Raw genomic sequence first — 15,658 nt, forward strand, 5'->3', positions numbered from 1 at the left:
TTGCAATGAAAAGATTTCTAAGGAAGATTAAACAGCAATTTCCAAACTATAGTTTTACTGTTAGCATTGATGTTCATGTTCTTTCCCTGTGTTTCTTGTATACAGTACGCTTCGCACCTTATAGACCTCCCGACATCTCTCTGAAACCGCTGCTCTTTGAGGTGCCCAGCATCACCACCGAGTCCGTCTTCGTTGGCCGGGACTGGGTGTTCCACGAGATAGATGCGCAGCTGCAGAGTTCAAACGCCAGCGTCAACCGAGGTGTAGTGATTGTTGGGAACATTGGGTTTGGAAAAACCGCCATCATCTCCAGACTGGTTGCGCTCAGCTGCCATGGCACACGTATGAGACAGATTGCTTCTGATAGCCCGCATGCCTCTCCAAAACGTAAGTACAACAGTACACAGATCTTAAAAAACTGGAGACTTTTTCCATCAGCTTTTGTAATGGTTTTGGCTGAAAAGATCCCATTCCTTTTCAGGCTTAAGAAATCAGCTTAGTCTTTGTTGCCAAGCAAAGGAAGCACCTGTCAGCAATATTTATACTGCTCCTATTCCAAGTCTACCTTTTGGAGAGTCAAAATAGTCTGTCTTGTATTTCTCTGATTTAGAAAAATCACAGATTTTCTCTGATTGGGAAGACTCCAATTTTAATTGCCAGTATTTTATTATTACAAATATACGCCAGCGCATTCTCTTTCCTGTATGTTTTGTTTATCTCAGTTTATCATGGTATAAATGTTCAGGGTCGGTTGCAAGCCCATGTAGGCTCGGCACGCAGCATTGCTCTACCTCTTGCAGTCCCATCCAATTCACATCATTCTGTGCTGACATGTTTGCAGGTGGGGATGACAACATTTTAAAATCATTCAGCTCTCAGTTAAGTGAGTAAGACAGGACTAAAAATACTGGGTTAGGTACCTAAAGGTATCTTTAAGGATCTAGGTCACTGTATCTCAGTGAAACTGTAGTTAAATCTGTTTACTGGAACGCAGTACTGTTAGCCATGTCGAAATATCTGAAATGTCACTGAATGTTGGCATGTTGAATAGTGTCACTTGTCAGAGCTAAATGAACAATGCATAGTGAAAGGCAGGGCTTGTTTCTATATTTTAACTGCAGTGCACCAACTGTATGTCTCCCCAGTCTGCTTAGAGGGATTGTGGAGATTAAAGAGACTACTCTGCTTAACTGTTTCTGGACTAAAAGCTTGGATATTTCAAATGAGAAGGTGCCCTGCATCTTTCATGCACAAAGGATGAAGATCCTTGGTCACACCTAACATGCTGTTGTTTAGTTCGCGCTCTGGTTTGTTCATGAAGTTGAAAGCTGAATGATTTCTTAGTGTTAGTTATTGGGATGGAGACCTTCAGAATCAATCAACTAATTTGAGTTTTATTTCCTAAAGAGATCACAAGTCCTAGTCTAACTATGGAAGATAATTATTATTCTGCAAGTTTCTTTGTTTTTGTTTTTTTTAACATGCTGAAAAAGTATTATGCTTAGTAAAATCTATGTTTAATAATAAATGCTAATCAGGTCACCTGACTATACTACAGCAGTTGTGCTATCAGCATAAGTAAACTGGCATAAATAGAGCCTCATACTCTTAATTCCTGTCTCAGAAAAATAATACAGGTGGAGGTGTTGCTGCATGCTCAAAATCAAAAATGTGCATCACTGCTAACACATTCAGGGCTTAATTGTGTAGGCAGTAGTCATCCTCCTTTGTTGTTTGCCATTAAATGGGTCATTGTTTGCATCATGATTTCAAGTCAAGCTCAAGGATGCATTGCAGCAATCCATTCAGGAAAATCCTCTGCTAGTACAGGCTGCACTTAAGAGGACTGTTGCTTTTAACATGTTCCTAAAATAAAGAAATCAGTAATTGGACATCATCAAGTACAGCATGTTTTAGCATCATTGAAAAATAGTCTGTATGAGTACTGAGGAGCAAAAATAAGAGTTGCTTGAAAATGTTTGAAAATGTTACCCACAAAGGCCAGGTGAATGGACAGTTGTAACAATCTGCCAGTAAAGCCAATTTCTGCTTTGCCAGGCAAAAGAAATGGCTAAAACGCAATAGAAAGCAGTTAAACTTGACAGAGAAGATTCCGGTATAATTCATTATTTGCTTGCAAGCCTTTTCCAGGTCCTGGTGCTACTCCTGCTTCGTTCCCTCTGATTACATTAATGGGCTTCAGATGAATATGTTAGCTGTGGCTCTCCATTTATTTATGTTATAAAATCGGTACATAATTCAGAAAAATTGGCTGTCTTCACTGAAGGACTCGGAACCAAATTAACTAGCAATAGTTCATAACAAGGGAAGATCTATTGGCGGAACTGCAGAGTAGGAGAGCACTGCACTAAAATGTACCAAACTTGAAGATAGAGCATAACTTTGAGAGCACACAATTCGCTCAATTATTGTGATTATTTTAAAGTCAATGAAATTACAGTGGAGAAGATGAATAAGACAAGCTCAATGCTTTATCTTAGCGGTCCTTCCCAAAAGTGCTGCTTCCAAAAGAAGTTTCTTGGGGAGCCTCTGGCCTGGCTGGATGGTGTGACAATCTCTTGCTGCCTGAAATCCTAACCAGAGTATTTGTGGAAAGTATTTTAGCTGCCATGCACGACTTGCTAGAAAACAGCAGCTGCCTAATAATGTCGGTCATGCTTGTCCTGTAGCAATTCATAACCTCTTTCCTTGGGACAGATGTGGATGCAAACCGAGAGCTGCCCTTAACCCAGCCGCCTTCTGCTCACTCGTCAATCACCAGCGGGAGCTGCCCGGGGACTCCCGAAATGCGCCGGCGCCAGGAAGAGGCCATGCGGAGACTTGCTTCACAGGTACGGAAACATTTGTCTTGGGATTTCTTTTTTGGTCCTTGGGAAAGATGTCAGTTTTAGTGGAACCGGTTGGAAGGTTTCCTGCCTTACATCACTTGGCGCACTGAAAAATGTATGCGTTCAAATGCTTGCTGGGAGAGAGTCTAGAGAAAAACTTCTGGAACAAGTTTTATTAGCCGAGGAGAGTTATTTCTGTAAAATGAAATTCCCATTACATCAAATACACTCCCCTTCTACTCTGAGAGTTTACCTTTCCCAGCCATCATACTTTATCCTTACAAATGTTATGATATGACATAGTTACGGGAATAATTGTTCATTTTTCTTCAACGGTGAAAATAAAATTGCCAAGTGTTTGACAACTGTTTCATTTTGAAAAGAGCAGGTATCATACGGTGGGTAAAGGCACAGATTGTGAGTGTTACTGCTGCGTGTGTGCTTAGGTGTTTTTTGGAAAAGTCTACAAAACAGATCATAGCCTTTTGAGCAATACACAAATTGTTTATGGCAAGAGTGGATTGTATATAACATGATTGCTTACTCTAGGGGAGATTTACAGCTTGAATTTTATTGTATTACTGAGATTTAGCCCTACTGTTGTGGTGGTGGGAAGGTGCCATTATATTGCTTTGAAATCCAAGGAGTTTGCTCCTCCTACACCTTTTGAGAGGATGTGAGCAGTTAATGCTTTCCTGTTGCCTGCTCCCACTTTGGAGAGGAAAATGTCAAGCAAAGTCTTTGTTCCAAATTATTACCAGGATGTGTTTTGCTTGGCTTTTTGTGCCAGATACTGTCTTGTCCTATCTGCTTTTCTGCTGGACCCAGATGGCAAGGCAGAGAGCGTGCGGTATCAGTGTAAATAAATATTAAGACTTGTTATTCTCCTCTTCCACGTGGAGTTCTTGAAAGGAATGCAGTGGCCAGGTCTGTTTTTGTTCAGGATACATTAGTCATCATATTCCTTGCAAATCTTAAGCATTACAGACTACCACAAAGCCAGTAAAGTGTGTACTATCTCTGCTTAAAATACCTCATCTATCTCGACTTTCTTCCCCTGGGTGCTTAAGTAATCCTACTGGATACGTAATTGATAAATGGATACAGTTTTAGCTTCAGTTTCCTCCTGAAAAAGGTAAGGGATATGAGTTTTTCAAACAGTGTGTCGCATCCAGTGCATAGATCATGCACTGAAGCTTTTTTGCATCTCTGCTCCCTGGAGAAAAGAGCAAGAAACAATCTTTATAGCCAAAAATAAGGTAAAAATAGGTTGTTATACATTGGCTGCAGACTCCTTTAGGACAGGGTTTTAAAGCTCTGTTCATCCCCTCGCCAAAGTTTTTTTGCGAAACAAATCCTGTGTTTTGCTGTCAGAACATAACAAATGAGTTAGGAAGACGTACTACCTCTTGTGCTAGCAGCAGGATTACAGACTTTTAGTATGATTATTAATCTCCCAGTAAATCTCAACTACTGTAAATGTAGGCAGATTCCAGAAATAACCATCACCAGCTTCCAAACATTAGGCCTTCATGAAAAGATCAATGCCAAGGCTGATGAGTTGACCTTGGAGTACTTGGAATCGCTGCTTCTACCCGAATAGCTGACACAGCATGCAGAACTTCTGAAAAGCTTCATAGTGTTTAGCAAACAGTTCCTGGGATGAGTCAGAGCAGCAGCGGCATGGCTTGATTCAGCATTCGGAGACCTTGGGTCTATTCCCAGCTTTGCCGTTAGCCTTGTTGGGATCCTTGGAGACCAGCATCTCATCTGCCTGCCTCCATTTCCCTGCCTATTAAAAGAAAAGTGATCCATGCAGCTAATGGTCCTTTGATATCTGATGCTGGAAGGAATACGTAACTAGGTGTTACTTGGTTTTCTTGATTTGGAAGAGCAGTTGTCTTCCAGGTAGTGCTGCAGTGTGTGGCTGGATGAAGGCATGCATTGAAATAAAGCACAAGCTTATATCCTGATTCAGAGCTTCATTTCCTACCACAGAGGGAAATTTTTCTGAAAGTATGGGAGGTTTTTTGGTTGGCTTTTTTTTTTAGCTCCATATTCCTGCTGATGATTCTCTATCATAAACAATTCTGGTTTTATTGCATCAGAGCCTTTTCCAGCACTGCTGCGCAGCATGCTACAAACAGTAAGTTTGATGGATTATCAAGCCTCAGGAAGGGAAATAAAGGCAAATAAAATGGTTTAGGATGTTTGTCAAATTGATAGCTGGAAGTCGTGTGCCTAGTGCACTCTTAGTAACCTCCTGAGTAGTACAACTCGGCTTCACCACTGATGAATACTTGCTGTCAACAGCAGATAAATTGATTTGCTTAGAAAGAACCATGCCGTATGATGTCCTCCTAGATAAAACAAACACTGACTATTCCACCCCAGCTGTGGTTTTTGAAGTCTCTGAGTGACACTGGGAGAAAAAGGATTACTGACCTGGCAACAGAATTGAAAATCCATTAAAATAACAGTGTTGAGCTCTTTGTTCTGTGTGCGATCGCCTCATTCAGAAACTCAATCACACACATCTAACTTGCCTTTGAGAGATTGTGAGAATTTGTTGTTCATAAGAGGCTTTGAAGATGCTGAACTCCTAAACAGAGCAAATACACTGAATGTCTTGGTAGACAATAATAAAAATAGTTGTTTAAAATAATTTAGCTGCCTATCTGAATGTCTGATGCCACATTCTCCAACAGTCTTTCTTGGGGACAGTTTAGGAAAATCCTTCATATAGATAAGCTAAAGGCTCTCCAAAGTCTAATCTAAAAAAGAAAAGAAGGAAAAAAAAAAGAAGTGGAATGTCCTTTGGTGCAGGAGGAAGGGAGAGAAGAGTGGCATATTCCTGTATCAGTAGTTGTGGAATAAAAAAAGAATTGCTAATGGCCTACTTAAAACAGTTTTTGTTCAGCTGGCTGAAGAAAAAAGAGCCTGAGGAAGTGAAGGGAAGACTGACCCATCCGTAGGTTAGTCTGGTTGGAGAAGTATTTCTTGGACATGTGTGTTCTATAGTTGTATTAAGACTAGAGTCAGAATTGAAGTAGGGAAGAAAGTGTTGACAGTGATGGACAGCCACAATTGTCAGGAGTATTTTAGGAGATACGTGAAATCTGTGTAAGGAGCTAGATAAATCTATGTGCAGATGTTCCACCTCTGCTTGCACTGAGCAGAGCAGGATGGTCTCAGGTTGTGCTATGGTCATTTTGCTAGAGAAATGCAGATCATTATGAAAGTGATTAATAATATACTAACATGCTTAAGTAATGGTTGGCGCAGGCTCCAGAATGCTAGTGGGAAGCACGCCGTCCCTCTCACCCACTCCGTTCCTTCTGAAAATGTCACTTATCCCAAAACTCAGAAGTTGTGTGTTTATGATGACAGAAATGAAAGGTGAACAGTTGCTTTTCCTCCTCTGGATTATTCAGGGTTGTACTTTTCTGCTTGTTTTTCACGCACTAAGTTCTTGGGGGCAAGGGTTGCTTTTAGCTCTTGTTGTCGGAGATGAACAAATCATTAATTTGAAAAATAAGTAACCAAAGACTGCCTAGCAGGAGCTCCACTCAGTCTTGCCATGCTGGACAAGAGCATTATTTTGTTGTATTCTTAGGGAGCAGTTTGAAGTCATCCATGATTTCTAGTTCACTGTTCATCAGCAAACTAATGGAGAAGAAAAATGCTTAGAAATGAGGCAGTTCAGAAAACCAGTAGCAGGCGTGATTTTTGTCCTCAAAAACTGTGCCAGGAAAACTGTATCCAACTGATGTAGGAGTTATCTGAAGTTATCCTCACTGGTGGGTCCTAGGAGGAGAAAACCATCAAAAACAGAGGGCAAAATTCCCTTCCTCCCAAACCCTGGTGCGCAGCTGTTGAGGTTTCTCATGTCTCAGTCCATCTCCTCGGTCAGCAATGGAGTCTTTTGCCATACGAGCACCGATCGTGGCAGGAAGGGTTGGATACTTTTCAGGGTTTGCAGTAGTTTCTCCTGAAAGAATGAGAGAAAACAAGGAGCTTAAAATGGACATTGCTCTGTTCGTTTTGTCATTTCTCTTCCCAACAGCTCATCTTACTCAGATTTTGGAAGTGGAAGCAGAGTGATTCTGCCTTGAGAGATTAGGGGAGAAAATACTGGAAGTATAATAATGCCCCTGTATAATTTACCTGGAGCATTACCCCAGTCTGCTCTGGCTGGCCTGTTCCAGCTCCTAGTGATCATTTTGGATATGTCAAGGGAGAATATTTTTAAAAGGGAAAGTTCAAAGTCTTGCTGTCACACCAGGGCTGTGTTCAAGGTTGTGGTTGGCATTGTGTAGACAGGGATAAAGAAGTGTGCCAGGAAACTTGAGGCATCAAAAGGTAAATGCCTCGCCTTCCATTTCCTTGCAAGGAAAATATTAAGTATATGGCAATGTTAATAGCTTCTTAGCAGAGATTTCTGTGAATCAATTTCCTAATTTTAAAGGTAACATTAATCCTTGCTGGGAACTGAGCTGGCACAATCCCCTTTTTTCCCTTTCACTCACGGGCTTCTCCTGCCTCCAGGGAGGAGCTGAGGCAGTGGCTCCTGCTGGACTTCCCAGTGGTCGTGGTGAGGAGCGTGGGGATGTGTGTCAGAGCCCAGCTCTCAGCAGCGGACTTTGGAGCCGTCCTTGCTGGGGAGGTTTCTCTGCAACTTTTCCTCCATCCCGTCTCGGTAGGGGTTTGTACCATAGCATGGAGTAGGGAGACTTGCAGGGAAGGAGGACACGAGCGGTTGTCTTGCCAGATCTGGCAAACTCTCAGAAGTCATGAATAAAACTACTCACATTGCAACACCATTCTTGACACTTGCAAATAAAACATAAGCATTTCTGGCAAAACTGCTTGGTTAGTCTTTTGTTTTAATATATATGCATGTATTATGGAAATAAGTTTGCAGGATTGCTGAATTTATTTCAAGTCTGCCCTCCAACAATGAGCAGGCTGCCAGTTTTTCTGCAATGCCAACAAGTCAAGCTAGACTTGGCTCCTTTGCTGCAATAGATGCATACCAGCTTTCCTGGTGAGCTAGGCATGTACAGCTGAATACGTAGCTTCATGTAACTGTAAACCCATCTACTGCGGTTTAGTGCTTATAAACATATTGCCTGATATCACGGAATGACTCTAAGGTGAAACTGGAAAAAAAAAGTTGTGATATAAACAGTAAGGTTTTTAAACCTAAGATCCATAAAAAGGCAGCACTGCACACCTCTCCCATGTTGCTTTTCCTGCCTTTTTACTGTTTAATCTTTTATCCACTAAAATACTTCTCGACTTTACTTCCTCTGGCCAGGGTAGGTCAGTGACCATCGCTACGTCACCACGTAGCTGTCCTTGCAGTGCTGCCTTTCTGTCTCCAAATGATGCTAGGCAATATATAACTTGGGCTGATGCAGCTCAGCTGGAGCATGACCTTAGAATCAGAGAATCATTTAGGTTGGAAAAGACCCTTAAGATCATTGATTCCAACTGTAAACCTAACACTGCCAAGTCCACCACTAAACCATGTACCTAAGCACCATGTCTACACGTCTTTCAAATAACTTCAGGGATGGTGACTCAACCTGGCTTGTCTGGAGCTGGTCCTTCACCTCAGAGAAATGAAATGAGAAGCTTTCCCACCAGCCCTAGCCTGTGTCGAAAAATACTGACCCGCAAATACGTGTCCTAGGTGACCTTTGCCTTTCAGCAAGGGGCACCAGCACCGTTCAGAGGTACGACAGCCCAAGGTGAGATCAGTTCAGCTCAAAGGAAGAAGCCTGAACTGGGTCCCCTCTGGTTAGGGTCACCTTCCCCCTTTTTCCCTGAAGGTTTTATCCCTTACTCACAGAGGATTTTTAATGGATCGGCTACACAATTTTAAATAACCCATTGAACAGCTATATTCTTTGGGTTTCTGGATGCTGTGTGGTTGCTTGTGGTAGCAGCACTTAAACAAATGGACCTGAAAGCCAGCTCTGCTGCGCTAATGGGTCGTACCCTATGTCGAGCAGCTGTACGTCCATTGCATTAGCGCACTCAGCTGATGCTGAGCACGGCTGGTGGCTTCAGAGGCTCTTCTCCCCATCCTCCAAGCCATAAGCCAAAGTGTCATTATCATTGCTGCAGGCGTATAGAAAGAAAGGGAGTACTCCTACCTTACAGAGAGGTGGAGGGATTCATTACTTCTGAGCCTTGATGCCCTGCGACACTAATGAGTTTCAGAGGGCATTTGCTGGCATTCTCGGCTATGTAAAAGTAATGAATGTTCCCAACAAACTGGGTCACCACATACATGCACAGTCATGTGCAATGGATAAAATACAGCAGTGCTGATTTCCATTTGCATTATTACAGCCAACGTTACGCTTGGCAAATGGCATTTTGGCAGGTAAAAGAATTAAACTGAATTTATTTGAAGCTATTTTGTATGGGTCAAAAAAAGATAAATCTTATTAGGCGCAGAAATGCGGTTAAAATACAGTGTTGAAGCCCTTTAAAGGCACTGGAGGAACCGGGGTGTTGCTGTGAGCTCAGGTGTCTGGGAGGTTGGTCCTTTTAGGGGGGCTTGGCAGAATGGCCTCCTTGCATGACATGCTTACAGAAGGAAGCAGAGACAAATCACACCAGAGGCGTGATGCCAAAGGAATGCTGCTTAAATGGAGGATATTCTTTTTTTGCAAATAGTGCCAGAGAACTGCTTAAAATTGGCCTGTCCTATTAAGTAAAAATAACTTATTTCCCTTGAGCCATCTTCAGCCCCTCTTTCCCCTTTGATGTTCACACTGTCCTTCCAGCCTTTCTCATATTACTGTTATCTCTTGCCTCTCCTGACATGTCATTTTCTCCCCTTTCTCTCTTTTCTTTTCCCCCTTCACAGTTCAGTCTCTTCTTTCCCTCTGTACTTTATAGGTAATACACAATCTCTTTTGTGCCTCCTCTTTTTCCGCTCTCTGTGCCCTCTCCAGCCTCTCCTTCTGCATTCATGAGGCTCTTCCCCTCCTCTTCCACTGGCGTTTCCCATTATCCTTGGAATAGCTGCTTTGCTTTTAACACACGAGTGTCTTCCTCCTTCTTCCAGCACCTGTTTTCCTAGGTCCTGACCTATATGAGGAAATCTCCCTTTTTTTTTCCGATTTCATGGAATTCTTCCATATCTGCTCCGCTGAGCCCAAGCCAGGTGAAATCAGTAGCTTGGCCTTGGCGACCTGGAGCGCGGTTTGCGTGGCCGTGATTCGGAAAAGCATTTTGGTGCGGGGAGGAGAGCTGCAGGAAAGATGTACGGCGTCTGCATGTCAGGATGGGATGCCGTTGGCGAGTCCTGCATCCAAGAAAGGGGTGGGCGAAGGAGTGAACCTGAACAGAAGGACAGCAGAAAGGGTGGTAGGAAGGTGAAGGTTACGTCAGGCTGGATGAAGGGAGGAATGGGAAGTGGTTGTGGCAGAAAGGAGGGAGTAGGGTGGCTGGTATTGGAAGGGTTGGGAGAAGAGACTCCTGAAGACCTACTGGATTTGACACCTAAAGAGAATATAAATAGTATCTTTCATAATTCTGCTGTAGCAGTTAGGAAGATGATGTTTGTGTCATTTCTGAGTAAATGAGAGTTTTGGTGCTCCCCGACCCCACTTCAGGAGAGAATGGGGTTGTGCTGAACGTTGGCCATGGTTTGTTAGAGGCAGCGCTCTGCCTTCGCTGTGTCTGGTGTTTCTCAAGCCTTATAACACATCATTAATGTTTAAAATTGGCTAGCGAAAAGCTCACGATAAATGTACTTCTTTGGTGTGTAGCCAGCTAGACTCTCCAAATTATTTTAGGAGAGGAGATAATCATTGGAAGTAAAATATGCATCTTACAAGTGTGAATTACTTTGAAGCTCCCTTTCAAGCAAGAAAGGAAATTGTACAAGTTTGTAACTTTTGGCATTTGATATCTAATGTAAACAACATAATGCCTTGGTTTCTCAGCGTGGAGTCACTCGACTTGTCAAAACTGCATTCTCAGCCCTTAGAAAAATGACATAAACAGATATTTTTGAACAGTTCTCTTGATCTAGGTGTTGCTTTTCTCATCCTTCATTGTAATCCACTTCTCTTGCATTAGGGTTGCTTATAATGCCTATAGGCATTGTATACTGACTGTTTGAAATCCAGTGATTTAAATTTAATCAAACTTCAGAGCAAGGAATTTTTCCGCTTCCAACTTTGTAAACTTCATTTAACAAACCAGATAGCTGAAATAAAAGTTTAGAAGTTTTGGAAGTCCACTTTAGTGTTTATAGTGTTTAGTGCTATGTGATGACAAAGTTCAAATTGAAATGATTAGAAAAATTATGCCTTAAATTGTATCAGACAAAAATAAATGTTTACCGGTCACAGCATCCAGTTATGACCATACCTTTGGAAGAGTGATTTCATTTATTGTAAAACAGTTTCTAGTTAAAATTAAATGTTTAATTCAGGGATTTTGTTTATGATGAGAGATGGTTGGAACTTTTTCAAGAAGGTTTTTAAAGCAAAGTATTTCCATTTATGGAAAATGAAGCTTTTATTGAGAGCACACCTTTTTCAGTGAAAAGTTCATTTCCAGGCTGCACAAGTTGGTGCGTTTGGTTTGGTTTGGTTTGGTTTTTTTTTCCTTGGATGTATTTCTTGGCTTGTCCAGTCAAGCAAAAGGAGGAGAGACTAACAACACCCCAGAATTACAACTAGCTTATGGAGTGGTCATTTCAGGTGCAGAACAAGGTCTGGACAGGGTCTCCTGTGTCTTAGAAGAGAATCCTAAGCAGTGGAGATGTAAATCCAGCCCTCTTGCTGGATCCTTGAGCAGTTAATAAATATAAAGTGAAATAATTGGAAAGAGACCTTCGCCAGAGCATTAGTGGCTGGGTGTTAAAGGCGTTCACCTAATTCAGGGGAGAAAGAACAGGGTTTGAACGTGTTTGGGGATGAGCCCCATCAACACCAACCCATTGCTTGTCCTGAAGTTTCTTTCATTCACTTTTCACATTAACCCTGGTCTCATTCCCAAGGGTGGAACAGGGAAATGCTTTGAAACCTTGAAAAGTTTTATAGGATGTGAAAACTGTTTCCCACCCAACTCTGGTTCTGCAAGTGAGGAGCCCGATTTCTAGCACCAGGCTCAGCTTGCAGCACTGGCTTTTGGCAGTCTCTCTTTGATTTGAAGATAGAGAAAATGTCACGGAGAATAAATAACATCAAGATGAAATTTTGGCGCAGTTGCATTTCTGAGAACATCATAATGCCTTTCCTTCAGTTGCCTTTCCAAAATCTTCATTGCTTACTGGTTTAGCTTCAGATACACCTATTAAGCATTGCATTTATCCTACTGTTTAAGGCTTAATCAATATACCAGTAAATCCAGCACAAGGATCGAGAGTGTATGTGAAGGGGCTTGAATTAATTGAGTTGTAACTGTATATAAGTCCACATATCTAGCAGTGATCACTCTCTTCATGGGTACTAGGTGTGTCCCCTTTTCCATGAAGTGGCTTTTCAGATTCCTGGAAGAAGTTAATTGGCCACTCATAAAAAGGAGACTTTATTTTTGTGTCTACACACCTATTGTGTAGGAAATAAGAGCTCTGCATGCAGCAATTTGGTTTCTGTTACTGGGAACCTGATATCAAGGGCCGGCTGCTTAAGAACTTTGTACTGTGGAATCCACAAGTTATAATCCCCAAATAAATAGGATTGTTAAAAAGAAATCACTACCTTTATTATTGCTTTACCCAGTGCTGTTCTCTAAGGGAATACATTATATTTTAACTGGCTGGTAGGAAAACTTCTGTTAGGAATTTGGAGGTATCCATTAAAGCTTAAGCACATGTATTAGGTCTTGATGCTTGAAATAACAACCTGGCTTTATCATCACTGTATGCATCACACCTCGTTTTGACTGTGAAAGGAAATGATTGCATTATACCCCATTGGTAATTTCATAGATAACTATTTAAAATTAAAAGCCAGTGCTGAGCCAGCGATGTGCGAGGACCCCACAGCCTCATGTTTTTATTTCTCGGTACCATCCTTGGCAGTGGCAGAGCTCAGAGCCTGGATGCACCACCCCGTCTGCCTTGGAGCCCGCTGCGAACCGAGCACTGGTTGTTGCAGGTGGAAAGCCAGAAAGCCTTAATCACGGCCAACAGCCGCAGGCCACGTTTCATCCGAGCTCACACGGCCTCCAGAGAGGCCACAGAACTCTCATGTGCGCAGTGTCCTCAGTTATATTGTCCTTCCCATGTTCAGAAATGTGCTTTATTTTGCGATGTTTGTATTCTGTGCTACAGTGCTCCAGGGCAATGGTGGTTTTGGTGCGAAACTGATCCCACCTGCCTTGCTGGGATATTTTTGGATATGAACAGTGACATTTGAAAAGAAAACCCAGTGAATGGGAGCTGGAGAAAAGCTTTTTGACCTGGCAGAGGCTCACACCAAATGGCCAGGCGGTGCCACGAGGAGGCTGGTGCCAGTAAGGGAGCAGGAGGAGCTGGGCACTGGAGCGGGACTGGAGCAGCCTGCTGAGTGTTTTACAAGCAGAGAGAGATTTTTGTGGACCTTTTTTATATTGCAAAAGAAAACAGGAAAGTTGGCAGATTGGACTGAGAAGATATCACTGGTTTTCTGCTTATTTTAATAAGTGGTCAGAATTTAGTGAGTTCTAGCAGAGTTTGAAGAGCTGGGAAGATCAGGTGACCTGGGAAAAGATGAAGGGTGGTTTTTTTGTTTTGTTTTGTTTTTTTAATTGAATTGATTTTCTGAATGAAGGGTGGGATCACAGTGAATGAGTAATGTATAGTAAGTCTGACATTCCCCCCCTGTTCACGGGAATCCATCGTTTGCAGATGCTACCTTGCTGTAAGGTACTCAGCCCGTGCTCTCTGCCTGCTTCTACAGAGCCTGACATTTGAAAATAGCAAATAAAAAATAAGTTCAAGAAAACAATCACAAGTTATTACTGACACCAAGTCCTTAAACAGAGCTTGGAGCACAATCCTATCACTCCCTGCTCAGCGCAGCACTTCAAATATGTCAGTTACTGTCACTGTCCGTCTCTGTGAGCAGCTACAGCTTAATTTCATTTATTCCTCAAGTGGCAGGTCCAGTCATTTTTCAGGATCAGTGCCTGTTTTTACCAACTGATTTGTCTGGATTCTTGTCACAGGTAGTTAACACTCGGTACTCTTAAAGACTTCACCTGCCAGAATACATCAAACTCACCAAACGAAAAATGCTGCTTTTAACAACTCGCCCGACTCGCGTCTGACGAAGATGCGGTTTTTTGTTCCTTTTCTCTTTGCTAGGTTGTCGCTTATCACTACTGCCAAGCCGATAATGCCTACACCTGCCTGGTGCCAGAGTTTGTCCACAACGTGGCCGCCCTGCTCTGCCGCTCGCCGCAGTTCGTCGCCTACAGGGAGCAGCTCCTGCGAGAGCCCCACCTGCAAAGCATGCTCAGCCTGAGGTCCTGCGTGCAAGACCCCATGGCCTCCTTCCGAAGGGGAGTCCTGGAGCCCTTGGAAAATCTGCACAAAGGTATTGTAACGGCGGTCCCTATGCTTTCCCTGAGCAACCACACCCCTTTTTTTTTATTATTATTTTAAACGTGCTGCTTAGTTGCATCCGGGTGTTGAAACAAAGCCGTAGATTAATCCTTCTGCTTCGCGTCTCAAGAGCTGCAGGGAAGAGGTGAGATCTGGAGGATATGCCCTTGTGCTTGTTTGGAAGTGAGGGGTTAACCACCCCTCTCCTCCTGGTGTGCGTTTCAGGGCCATCCATGAAATGCTAATGACAGCGTGCGTTTGGCTCTCTCTTTTCTTGCTTTCTTTCACATCCCAAATCTGGCCTCGCGGTTCTGAAGGTGAAAACAAGCAACAATTTCCATGCACAGCTCTGCTTATGGCAATGTATTCTGATTTAACTGTTTAGGGGGTGAATGTTTTTCCCTTTCCCTGCTGTTATTTAGTGGACTTCTGAGAATTTGAAGCTTTGACCAAAAGACCTGATACCATAAAAAACTGTAGGTACTCTGTGTAAAGCTTCAAGGGGAACTGGTAACAAGCCTTATCTTGATTATGGATTTCAGAGCTTTTTCTAATGCAGCATTGGTTTTGTCTCCTTTTCTTTCTTTCCTCTGCTAGATATAACCAATTCGTTGTGACAATCGCTAGATTGAAGATCTTTGCTCGTTGCCATGAAAACTGTGAGAGCGTTGCAGAGTTCAGGACTCTGTTGTCCTGCAAAACGGTGTTTATTAAAATGGTGTGCTGCAAAAGTAATTCAGATAATTTTCTGTTGCCACCCTACATAAGACAGTGCAGGAGCCAACGTGAAATAGATGCAGGTTCTACCAGATTCAAAGCCCTGTTGTTCAAATCAGCAATTCAAAACACAGTGTCCAAACTGAGCAGCAGCATCTGGGTCCAACATGTGTGGTTCCACCAGGCACAAAGCACACGTAGAGCCAGCACAGCTCGACAGCAGTTGATTTTCCTGGCATGGACAAATGTCACTGTAGGAGTAGCATGGCTAGTCTTTCTTACCAACCCTCCTGGCAAAAAAAAAAAAAAATAAAGATACATTTAGGAACCGCTGCTCTAAAGGAAAATAATATGTGGTTATTACAGTAACTCCTTGGGAGGTATTCCAGCTCTTGAATTCAGAGCATTTCGGAGGATGCTTATTTTTCTTGCCAAGCAGGTTGACCCCCATGTGGTCCTAAATTCTGGGGGGTGGAAAAATTTAAATAAAAGATTTTTTTTTTTTCTTGGGCTCTGCACTTAACAG

At 42.5% G+C, this 15,658-nt stretch overlaps 1 protein-coding gene across 1 annotated transcript in view; it reads left to right on the plus strand.

The window, feature by feature from the left end:
- The window catches only part of TANC2 (tetratricopeptide repeat, ankyrin repeat and coiled-coil containing 2), a 255,436-nt gene that overhangs the window by 185,334 nt on the left and 54,444 nt on the right, over positions 1 to 15,658 (plus strand). Inside the window, exons 11-13 of the mRNA XM_075036249.1 lie at positions 106 to 387; positions 2,719 to 2,852; positions 14,176 to 14,407. Coding sequence (XP_074892350.1) covers positions 106 to 387; positions 2,719 to 2,852; positions 14,176 to 14,407 — 648 coding nt within the window. The remainder of the gene's footprint in view (positions 1 to 105; positions 388 to 2,718; positions 2,853 to 14,175; positions 14,408 to 15,658) is intronic.

Source organism: Buteo buteo, chromosome 9 (assembly GCF_964188355.1).
Source record: "Buteo buteo chromosome 9, bButBut1.hap1.1, whole genome shotgun sequence".
Lineage (NCBI taxonomy): Eukaryota > Metazoa > Chordata > Aves > Accipitriformes > Accipitridae > Buteo > Buteo buteo.